At 42.9% G+C, this 12,560-nt stretch overlaps 1 protein-coding gene across 7 annotated transcripts in view; it reads left to right on the top strand.

Moving 5' to 3' along the window:
• The window catches only part of fhl3a (four and a half LIM domains 3a), a 122,947-nt gene that overhangs the window by 97,579 nt on the left and 12,808 nt on the right, over positions 1-12,560 (top strand). For all 7 annotated transcript variants that reach the window (XM_059954427.1, XM_059954425.1, XM_059954420.1 and 4 more), the window contains exons 3-4: positions 6,834-7,008; positions 9,484-9,653. In XM_059954427.1, the coding sequence (XP_059810410.1) occupies positions 6,834-7,008; positions 9,484-9,653 (345 nt within the window). The remainder of the gene's footprint in view (positions 1-6,833; positions 7,009-9,483; positions 9,654-12,560) is intronic.

The following is a 12,560-nucleotide window of genomic DNA, read 5'->3' as shown; positions in this document are numbered from 1 at the left end:
GCCACTTAAATATCAAAGTTATCAAGATACAAAATGAAACTGTGTCCCTTCATATCTGTGGACTTATCTGTTAAAAGCTTCCGTAAAATGGGGAGCAGAATCCGGATTGCTCCCACTTTGCATATCTTCACAAATATCAAACTCTGTTGCACTGGCAGCTGGGATTTCTTACAAACACAAGTGATTCTGCAGATGCTGGAAATCCAGAGCAACGCACACAAAATGCCGGCGATGAAGGCACTCGGCCCAAGAACCTTGACTGTTTATTCCCTTCCGTAGATGCTGCCTGACTTGCTGCGTTCCTCAGCAAGTGCAGTATTTCTCCCCTCCAAACTGCCTTCCTCTTCCTTCCTCGATCAGTGACCGTCCATTCGCTCTACAGTTGTGTCCCCTTTTGCCAATGATCCTCGATGGCAACATTCCACCCTTGAAGGAGCAGAGTCATGACAGAGAATCCACGTCCAAGTTTTCCACTCCCTCCCCATGGTTCTGGAGGGAAGGAAAAAGGACAGTAAGGATGACCAGCGTGGTCACCTCCCCCATTTATGAAGGGCCTGCTTCCACTTTTAGTACCTGCCAGTCACACTACAAACTCCTTGGGGCCCACTAACAAAAGGCGATTTTTACAATTGCCTCCTGTGTAGTAAAGAAGGTTCATAAATTACCCTTTCCCACATCCCACATTTTCAAATCCATGAGCATCACAATCCATTATCCCAGTTTATTCCTTATTGCTTTCTTTTCAGGTACACACCTTCATATTCACACTAGACCAGTGCAGGAGGCTTCTATTGAAATCCAACAGTAAACTGATTGGGATATACCACTCCATTTTGGTCAGTCCATCCTCCTCCTCTTTATGCTCCTACTCAGTGTTCACTGTATTATGAACTCTAACTTCCTCAAAAGCTGGGAATACGAAAAATTCATTCTCGTGTAATATAACCCAGAGCATGTTTCCCAAATACCCCAGATGTCTTCTTCAATATTAAAGCCCCTCGGAATTTTTGAGGTGTATTCTTTATGTGTCTTCAGACAACAAAAGTATTCCTTTCCAAAATAAATAGGTTGTATTTGCCTTAATTGTATTTCCTCAAAAATTAAATGATTTCCTCTAATTAGAAGTTAGGTCCTTTTGAAAATAAGCATAACCAGAACACTGAGCATATTAATGTCTTGTCACAGTAAATAATGTTCATTAACTTCCTCTGAAATTGCATTCTGTGAGGATGTGACCAGAGCACAAAGTTCTATTGTATGACTTGATTCTTGTTTTATACAGTCATTAATGAACATAAATCAAAAAGTGAATGAAGTTACCATGCGTTACTCAACTTCACAAATTAACGAAGGTTTTGGAGTTTGCATAAGCTGTCTTTGTCCATGTTTTGACCCTGCAAATGACTTTGGGAATATTGCATAATTAGAGTACTTCAGCCCATTTAGCCAGTGCTAAACTATTAATCTACCTAGTCCCATCAACCTGCATCTGGACTGTAGCAATCCATACCCCTCCCATTCATGTTCCTCATCAAATTTCTCTTCTCTGAAATGTTGAAATGTTGAAATTGAGCCCATCTCCACCACTTGTGCTTCATCCACAATCTCACCACCCTCCAGGTGAAGAAGTTCCTCCTCATCTTTCCCTTAAGCATTTCACCTTTCAACTTTGCCCTATGACCTCTATTTCTCGACTCACCTCAGTGGAAAAAGCCTGCTTGCCTTTCATAATTTTGTTTCCCTCTATCAACTTTCCCTTCATTCTACACTCTATGAAAGTCCTATCTTATGCAAACTTCCCCTGTAATTTAGGCCCTTGTCTTGGCAACATCCTTGCAAATTTTGACAGCACTCTTTCAATCTTACTGATTTTTTTTCCCTGTAGGTTAAGTGACTTGCCTAGTTTCCCCTCGAGTACTTCACTTTTTTTTAAAGTTTTGGGATGTTGCCAGATAATATCAATTGAAGCATTTATATTAAAGGAAAAATTAAGACTTTGAAGATTGCTTTTGTTTAATATAGTAAGTGTTCCCTGCAGCAAAGAAATACAGGAATCAGCTTACTGTCTCTCATTTCATCTGCGCAAGGAGAACAATTCAGTAAGTGACGATTTTCCACTTGTTTGACTGCAGCCACTAATGGCTACATCTACAGTTCTTTATTGGATCATGCTAGCAAATTATCAGCTTCTGCCGAGTAATATGCAGAGAACTAGGCAATGTCAATTTTAGAAGAGATAGGAGCAGAATTAGGCCATTTGACCCATTCAGTCTGCTGCACCATTTCATCACAGCTGATCAATTTTCCTTCACAAGCCCATTCTCCAGCCTTCTCCCTGTAACCTTTCACGCCCAGACTAATCAAGAACTTATCTATCTCTGTCTTTAATACACTGGCCTGCACAGCTGCCTATGGCAACAAATTCCACAAATTCACCATCCTCTGACTGAAGAAGTAACTCCACATCTCTATTCTAAATGGCTGTCTGTTCTGAGGCTATTCTGACCTGTTCTGATCCTCTGGTCCTAGACTCCTCCACTATAGGAAACATCCTCTCCACATCCCCTCTATCTCAGCCTTTCAACATTTGATAGGTTTCAATGAGAGTCTCTCTCATTCTCTGACTCAGAGCCATCAAAGACTCCTCATACAATACCCTTTCATTCCAGTATTATTCTTGTGGACCTCCTCTGGACCCTCTCCAATATCAGCTCATACTTTCCTAGGTAAAGGGCCCAAAACTTCTCCCAATACTCCAAGTGAGCCCTCACCAGTGCCTTATAAAACTTCCGCATTACATTCTTGCTTTTATGATCTAGACCTCTCGAAATGAATGCTAACTTTGCATTTTCCGTCCTCACCATCAACTTAACCTACAAGTTAACCTTTAGGGAATCCTGCATGAGGACTCCCAAGTCCCTTTGCACCGCGGATCAACTTCCAAAGCAAGTTCTCCTCCCCTTGTTTCCTAACGTAGCCCCTGACCTTCTACTGCATTCTCGGCCACAATATAAGAGGGCATGGTGGCACTGAGGAAAGCCACCAGGACGTTGCCAGGATTGAGTATTTCAGGCAAAAGGAGAGCCACAATCAGGTTTATTATCATTGACACTTGTCGTGAAATTTCTGGCAGCAGTACAATGCAATATATAAAAAATTACCCTATAAGAAATGCAAAAAAAAATGCAAAAAGAGAGACAAGTAGTAAGGCGGTATTCATGGACCATTCAGAAATCTGATGATGGAGGGGAAGAAGTTGTTTCTCGATTGCTGAGTGTCTTCAGGCTGTACCTCCTCCTGATAGGAGTAATGAGAAAAGGGCATGACATGGATGGCGAGTCGTTAATAACAGATACTGCCTTCTTGAGGCATTGAAGATGTCCTGTGCATTGAGGAGGCTTCTCCCCATGATTGGATCCTCTGCAATGCTTCCTAGTCCTCTGCAATGGCACCTCCATCCCAGACAGGGATGCAACCAGTCGGAATGCTCTACACAGTACATCTGTAGAGATTAGCTAGAGTCTTTGGCGACATACTAAATCCCCTCAAACTCCTAATGAAATATAGCCACTGACCTTCTTTCTTGGTAACTGCAATATAGAATAGATGTGTTGGCGTGTGGCCAAGTGGCTAAGGTGTTGGTCTAGTGATCTGAAGGTTGCCAGTTCGAGCCTTGGCTGAGGCTGCGTGTGTGTCCTTGAGCAAGGCACTTAACCACACATTGCTCTGCGATGACACCGGTGCCAAGCTGTATGGTTCGTAATGCCCTTCCCTTGGACAACATCGGTGGCATGGGGAGCTAGGGCAACTGCCAGTCTTCCGTAAAAAGAACCTTGCCCGGGCTTGCACCCTGGAAACTTTCCAAGGTGCAAATCCATGGTCTATCGAGACTAACCGAGGCCTACACATAGAATAGATGTGCTCTTTTCTTTGAGAAGGACGAGAATGAATGGTGATGTGACAGAGCAATATAAAATTATGAAGGGGATAGATTGTAAGCGCTTTTTTCCTAAACCAAGAGAGCTTGGGTTCGAGGTCATAGTTAGGAAGTTTAGAAGGGATCTGATGAGGATTTTTTTCTCACAGTAATTGGAATCTGGAACATGCTGCCTGAAGAGATGGTGGAGGCAGATAATCTCAGAACATTCAGAAAGCATATGAACAAACACTTGAATCACTAAGACATACTATAAAAGAATATAAACCAAATCCAGTTTAATGGGATTTGCGTGGATGGGTGCAGTAGTTGGGGTAGGTGAAAGGGTCTAACTAACTTTATGTGTTCAATAACTTTGGATATGCAAATAAATTGAAGGGCTGAATGAAAGTTTTAAAATGTTAATCTTTCTTAATGATGTGCCTCTCTTTCCAATGCCCTGCATGAAGTCTGATATATGAATGGTCACTCTTCACACCACACCAGATGAGTGCACACCAACATATCAACAGGCATGTCCAGCTGTCCACACTGTGCTGTCCCATCAGAGTCCTTGTCCTTGAGAAACGCGCAGTCTGCTGGAAGAACTCAGTGGTTTGAACATCATCTGTGGGAGGAAAGAATTCGTTGGTGCTTTGGGTAAAAACCCTGCACAAGTCCTGAGGAAGGGTCTCGGCCCGAAACGCTGACTGTTTATTCATTTCCATGGATTCTGCTTGTCCTGCTGAGCTCCCATAGTATTTTCTATGTGTAGCTCTGGATTTCCAGCATCGGAAGGTTTTCTGGTGTTTGATCAGGAACCTGCGCCAGATTCCAGCAACTGCAGTCTTTTGTGTCTTCTGTCCTTTCCTGCCCTTGCTAAATCTCGAAATAGAGAGTTTCAGATACTATGTGTAGCTCAATTCATGCTGATCTATAAACATCTTTACTGGCAACAATTAATGCCAAGCTTGCTCATGTCAGAGATGAAGTGTTGCTCACTGAGTAGATAAAAATGTGGAAATCATTAGATTAATGAGTAAGGCAAAGGTGATCTGCAGTGGAAGTATTAATCTTATACCAGTGAGTGTATGTTTTTTATTTGTCTCTTTTTTTTTGAAGTGATTGATTGCATGATTTATGCAATCAAATCTTGTAGCTTAAAGTCTGTATGGATTATTGGAGGGGGAAAGACTGTACTATCATTGGCAATCCATTCTGATGTTGTACATTCTTAATGGCCAGAAAAGCTTTATTTCTGAAGTCTCTGTAGTGATTTCTTAGCATCTAATCTTATTCAGTGTGCACTGGAGAGACCTCACTTGGAGTGTTGCGAGCAGTCTTGAGCCCCTTAGGAATGATGAGCTGAGGTTCTAATGAAGGATTCCAGCATTGAATGGCTTGTCACATGAAGAGTGTTTGATGGATCTGGGCCTGTGTTCACTGGAATTCAGAAAAATGAGGGGTGAGCACACACAAAATACTGGAGGCACTCAGCAGGCATTGACTGTACTCTTTTCCTAGATGCTGCCTGGCCTGCTGAGTTCCTCCAGTGTTTTGTGTGTGTTTGTGTTGCTCGGATTTCCAGCACCTGCAGATTTTCCCTTGTTTGAGAATAAGGGTGACCTCATTGAAACCTATTGAATGGTGCAAGGCCCAGTTGGAGTAGATGTGGAGAGGATGTTTCCTACAGTGTGGGAGTCTCAGACTAGAGGACACAGCCTCAGAATAGAGGGGTGTCCTTTTAGAACAGAGATGAGGAGGAATTTCTTTACCCAGAGAGTGGTGAATCTGTGGAATTCGTTACCATGGGCAGTTGTGAAACCCCAGTCTTTATGTATATTTAAGCCAGATTTTTCTATCACTGGTATTTGTTACTATAATAGAAGGTTTGTTATGTTGTACTCTCCTATCATGGAACTGGGAATACATACTGAAAGAGGAATCTCTTTGCTTTCTCCTAATGCACTTAGTTTAATTTCTGATTCAGAGGTGCAAAGATACATTCTGAAAGATACAGAACACAATAGGACATCTTGTTCTGCCTTTTAAGTTGCAAGCAAGAGGTTTACATTCCTTGGTTGCTTTTAATTCTGAATTATTTGATAGATTTCACGAAAACTCCAAATTAACTTGAGTGAGGGTCACAGTGGCAAGAATTTCAAATTAGGGAAGGTACCAGAACTGTTGTAGTTGTATGGTTGGTCAACACTCCGTTCAGTGTGAAATTGAGGCTGTCGCACGGGGTTGTTCCCAGGCTCAGAGAGTCAGAAGTGCTGTATTCACTGATCCCTGTCGTGCTGGCACTACCAATGCCCTCTTGTCTCTGCAGATTAAGGTAGGCTGCAATCTGCTCAACTCCAATTCAGATATGTAAAGTATATAATCAATGGAACTATATTTGAATATATCATTAGCTGAAAACAGGTGGGGGGGGAAGAAAACTGCAGCAAAATTGGGAGTTGTTGCAAGGCAGAAATCTTTTCTAAATATGATGCATATTTGCTGTTGTTGGCCAACACACTGTTTGGTGATTTTATTGCCTGGCAGTTGCTAAACAGACTATCTTTCTATCTGATAACTATAATTAAGATTCATTACTCAGCCAACATCTTAAATCTAATTTAATTCTCCAGTCATCGCATTATTGTTTATGACATCTAGTCGACAGATTAACTGCTGCATTTGGCGATGAGTCAACGGCTTCCATATTTAAGAGTAATTCATTGGTTGCAAAGCTTTTGGGGCCAGAGTAAGGACATGCAGGCATTTTCTAAATGCAAGCTCTCCCTTCACTAGAATTATTAACCTGAGTTTGAAAATTAATGTTGGATCATTTGCATACCTGATTCATGGCAGTACAAATTAGCCTTGCTCCTTGCTGTTAACGATTCATTTTTATTGTCTCGTTGGTCAGGAACTGTTCTATGAAGACCGTCATTACCACGAGCATTGCTTCAGGTGTTATCGTTGTGACAGATCGTTGGCAGATGAGCCATTTACATGCCAAGAAGAGGAGCTGTTATGCAATGATTGCTACTGCAGTGAATTCTCCTCAAAATGTATTGCTTGTGACAAGGTCGTCATGCCTGGTATGTGCCCTGAAGTCTTATTTGTCAAACACATTATTGCCCTTCCAGCTTCTGTTTGAGTAGCCTGTCAGACCATTTTTCCTTCCATCAATAAGTCATAGAGTTACACAGCTCAGGAACTTCATCCCAACTCAGAGCATGATAATGCTGCTTCAGCATTTACTAATGAAATTTTGATCATTAAGATCCCGAGGTAATGGGAGCACACCTTCATGTAATAAATGCAAACTTCACTGAGTTTACTTGTGTGTTTTTGTTATTTCTACACTCAAGTACACTGCAGTGCATTAATTATTGGAGGATTAAAGAGCATTTTGAATCTTCTTTATTATTGTCCTGAAGTTTACTGAGGTACTTCATGCTTAAGAAAGGTGCTGTCTGAAAAGTTGCTAAAAGCTGGCTTACTTAGCAATCAGACTTAAAAGCTAGATTTTATGAGTGTCAGTGCTCTTTATTGCTATTCTGTGGAATTCAACAATCCCCCACAAGTGTTATATTTCCCAGGTAACAGCAAAATATTGAATACTTGCAAATTCGCCAAAATCTGCAATGAGTGACTTATTGATTAATGACGAATTATGTCATGAAAGCCTCCCCAGTCTGCAGTGGGTGTGGTATCACTGATCTTCGTCCATGGATCTTCCACACAGTGTCAGTGCTCTGCGGAAGATCAGTGAATGAGCATTCAGTGCATCTTTGTGGAAAGATTTTACCTTGAAGCTAAGTTTTTTTGATTGAAACTCATCAGATGTCTCAGAGGGAGAAGGTTGTGTTGGATGATCGAGAAAAACTGAAAAGAAATATTTGCTGAAGCTCTGATTAAATTGAAGAGTGCGTAACATCTGTCCGCATTGGGGATCCTGAATTTTCAGATGTGGTTCAGATAAATTACACAGAGTTAGACGAAAGGCCAAGTCAGGGAATCAGTGGTTCTTGGATATAAATGTGATTGATAAGGCTTCATATAGTTGGGATAAAACCAGAATTCGTTGTTGATTGTAAATTGCTTGCTTACCGGAAGTAACTATCTCCTAGGTTTCCAAATTTTTAGCAAGAAGCATTTACATTGAGGGTGGTGGGTATAAATTAAAGAGGGTAATAACTGATCAAACTCTGGCATTGAGTCTTACCCCAGTATATCATTTTATTAATGATGCAGTGCAGTAAAGGCTCTTTGAGCCATGCCAGCCAGCGATCTCCCAGTCTAATCCTTGCCTAATCACGGGACAATTTACATTGCCCAATTAACATACAAACCAATACGTGTTCACACAGCGCGAGGAAACTAGAGCACGCGGAGGAACCCCACGCAGTCACACGGAGAACGTACAAGCTCCTTACAGGCAGCGTCAGGAATTGAACCTGGGTCACTGGCATTGTAAAGTGTTGTGCTCACCACTCAACTACCATGCCATCCCCCCCCCCCCCCCACTCCAGTAAGAGGGCTCCAATTTTACACTCTGGTGGAGCAGGGTTGACTCCAGAAGCATGATGACGATGGAAGAACCTTGGTCTTTACGTGGTTGGGGAGGGAAATATCAGTGCCTGGAAGCTGATATTCTCTCTGTTTCCGGTTTTTCCCCACAAAACAAATGAATAACCTGCCAACATTGACCAGATCTGTGTGCACAATATCATTGACGTAGTGAAACCTGTGAAGCCGTTTTACCATAGCAATCCAGACCAACTCGGGTGGCTAGCCACAAGGGTGTGATAGGGAAGGTGACCAAATATTGCTTTAGAGGCGTGAGAAGCTTCCTGATGAAAAGAGCAGCAGTGAAGCCAAGCTGTTTATGACGAGAGTTCTGACGCTCGTGACTTCAGCTGAGGGCATAGCTGCTAGTTGTCAAGGTTAAGTCCAGGTTCAGGTAAGATTAGGACTGGAAGGTGATATGTCTGAGAGAAATCGGGAGAGTAGAGGGGGAGGGGCGGAAGAGACGTGAAAGTAAGGAAGAGAATTTTAAAATGAAGCATTTCTTAATAAGTAACCAGACAAAGCTAGCAAGCGCAGTGTTGGGGCTGGTGTGAATTTGGACAGAAACATAGAACATTATCACACAGTACAGGCCTATGGCCCGTGATGTGCCGACCTTTCAACCTACTCTGAGATTAATCTAACACTTCCCTCCTACATAGCCCTCCATTTTTCTGTTGTCCATGTGCCTACCTGAGGGTCTATAAATGCCCCTAATGTATCTGCCCCCACCACCTCCACCCCGGCAATGCATTCCACACACCCACTCACTAATCTCTGTGTAAAAACCTTCATTTTCTCCCTCGGACTTTGCTCAAATCTCCTTTAAAATGCAGAGCTTTAGCTGACCTCTGGTTTCGGTAATGGAGGCCGGGTCTCCACTGTGGCAGGGTCAGAAAATGATGGCTGTGTCCCTTCCATTGCTTTTGAGAACGTTTTGACAAACGCGGTACTTGTGTTGCGCTACCACTGAGGTATTTTTCGCTGATTGTCATCATCAGGTACCCGTAAGCTTGAGTACAATGGCAACACCTGGCATGAAGGCTGTTTTATTTGTCACACCTGCGAGCAGCCAATAGGCTCAAAGGCCTTCGTACCCGATAAGAGTGAGATTTACTGCGTACCTTGCTACGAGAACCACTTTGCTCCTCGATGCTTCCACTGCAAGAAGGTAATTTGTTTTTCTAAATTTAGAGATACAACATAGTAACTGCTGCTTAAGTAAATATGTGACCAATTAACCTACTAACCCAAGTATCTTTGGGATGTGGGAGGAAATCAGAGCACCCTGAAGAAACCCACGTGGTCATGGGGAAAACATGCAGACTCTTCCCAGACAGCAGTGAGATTTGAACCCACATCACTGGCACCGTAAAGCACCGTACCATAATGACCGACCTTTGATTTGACAATACTCTCTCTGAAGGTAGAGTCATATAAATGCCTCTTGACTTCAGGGCATGACAGGCACAGCAACTGAAAGTTCAAAGTGAATTTATATATGTCACAATGTACAACCCTCTGACATTCATTTCCTTGTGGGCATATTTAATAAATCTATAGAATAATAACCATAACAGAATCAATAATAGACCGCCCAACTAGGGCATTCAACAAGAGTGCAGAAGATAACAAACTGAGCAAATCTTTTAAAAAGAAATAATAATTAATAAATAAGCAACAAATATTGAGAACGCGAATTGAAGAGTCCTTGCAAGTGAGCCCATTGGCTGTGGAAACATTTCTATGATGGGGCAAGTGAAGCTGAGTGAAGTTATCCCCTTTGGTTCAAGAGCCTGATGGCTGAGGGTAACGACAGTTCCTGAACCTGGGTGGTGGGGGTCCTGAGGCTCTTGTACCTTAGACCTGATGGCAGCAGCGAGAAGAGAGCATGTCCTGGGTGGTGGGGGTCCCTAATGATGGATGTCGCTTTCTTGCAACAGAGTTTCATGGAGATTTGCCTAATGCTTGTGAGGCTTTACTTGTGATGGACTGGGCCATATCCACTACTTTTTGTAGGATTTTTAGTTCCAGGGCAATGGTGTTTCCATCACCAGGCTATGATGCAGCCAGTCAATATACTCTCCACTTGAAAAACTGTTGTTATTGTAGCAAAATATTTTTTTGTGCTTCAGGATTGTTACTTAAGTAACTGTATCAGCTTTTACCAAGACAATTTTAGTTGAGCTAGCAGAGGTAGTATTTTTGTACTCTGAATCCAGGGCCGAGAAATAAACAAAGGCATCAATTCAGATCTCACTCTAGCAGTGACAGAGAGTAGAAGGACACTGCAGGATTGGGGAACAATGAGTTCGTAGGGCTGTGGAGGGGAGATCTCCAGACGTGGTAAGGTCTGTGATGGTCGAAGAGGCAGTGGACTAATGATCCTCTGTGGGGTCCAGCACCAGGGGTAGTTACAAAGAATTTTCCAAGATCTCCCATAAAAGAGGTAGAAATGAGCAGGGCAGATGAAGGGTACCAGTCGGAAAGGTTGACAGTCCACTTTCCCCCATAGGTGTCGCCTGAATTGTTGAATTCCTCCAGCGCCTCTTTAGTGTTGTTCACTCTAAAACAGGTTGAAATTAAATTCTTAAAACGATAGAAATCTGCTTCACAGTCAGAGGCTTTTCTGCTCATTTTAGACAGAGAACAACGGAGATGAATTTTACTTTCCATCTTGCAGTCCAAGGCCCCTGTAAATTAACCCACCTACGTACGTCCCCAATGCAATGAGGACTACTGCCTCCAGTCCTCTGTCAGATAGTGAGTGAAGGAAACATTCCTCTTTTCATTTTAAACTGATGCCTCCATAATATTGACATCTGTGCAGATCGCTCTCGTGATGGACAGAATGAACTTTAAAGATTAACTTGTCACATTTACACTCAGGTATCAGAATATACAGAAAAACGCATCATTTGCATCAGTGACCACCGATGCTGCGTACGGGCTGGGGACAGCCGGCACGTATCGCTACAATTTCAGAATCAATCTATACCAGCCCTGCAGCTTACTATCGCTAACCATGCATCTTTGGAAACGTGGGAGAAACCTTGTGGTCAAGGGGGAATCGAACCCTGATTGCTGGCATTGTAATAGCATAAGGTGAACCACCGACCTGTTGGATTGGTGGATCAAAACATACTCTAAGTGCTATTTTAAGAGCAAACACGAGGAAATCTGCAGATGCTGGAAATTCAAACAACACACACAAAATGCTGGTGGAACACAGCAGGCCAGGCAGCATCTATAAGGAGAAGCATTGTCGATGTTTCGGACCGAGACCCTTCGTCGAGACTAACTGAAAGGAAAGATAGTAAGAGATTTGAAAGTAGTGGGGGGAGGGAAATGCGAAATGATAGGAGAAGACTGGAGGTGGTGAGATGAAGCTAAGAGCTGGAAAGGTGATTGGCGAAAGTGATACAGAGCTGGAGAAGGGAAAGGATCGTGGGATGGGAGTCTACTGTCAAAATTAATCCAAACTCAGGTTGGAGGAACAATACCTTATATACCGGCTGGGTAGCCTCCAACCTGATGGCATGAACATTGACTTCTCTAACTTCCGTTAATGCCCCTCCTCCCTTTCTTACCCCATCCCTGACATATTTAGTTGTTTGCCTGTTCTCCACCTCCCTCTGGTGCTTCCCCCCTCCTTTCTTTCTCCCGAGGCCTCCTGTCCCACGATCCTTTCCCTTCTCCAGCTCTGTATCACTTTCGCCAATCACCCTTCCAGCTCTTAGCTTCATCCCACCCCCTCCGGTCTTCTCCTATCATTTCGCATTTCCCTCCCCCCACTACTTTCAAATCTCTTACTATCTTTCCTTTCAGTTAGTCCCGACGAAGGGTCTCGGCCCGAAATGTTGACAGCGCTTCTCCTTATAGAGGCTGCCTGGCTTGCTGTGTTCCACCAGCATTTTGTGTGTGTTCTCTAATTGTTATGATTGTTTCCCCAGATAAGTATTCTGCTCATCATAAGGATTGTATATTCAAACCTTTCTCCTGTCGGTGTGCGGACCCTGCCGTTGAGTTCAACATAGTACCAATACTCTGTTCATGCTGATCCCTTAGATTTCCCCCA

This window comes from Hypanus sabinus, chromosome 30 (assembly GCF_030144855.1).
Source record: "Hypanus sabinus isolate sHypSab1 chromosome 30, sHypSab1.hap1, whole genome shotgun sequence".
Lineage (NCBI taxonomy): Eukaryota > Metazoa > Chordata > Chondrichthyes > Myliobatiformes > Dasyatidae > Hypanus > Hypanus sabinus.
The sequence above is the reverse complement of the archived record's forward strand: the minus strand, read 5'-3'. Positions and strand labels throughout refer to the sequence as shown.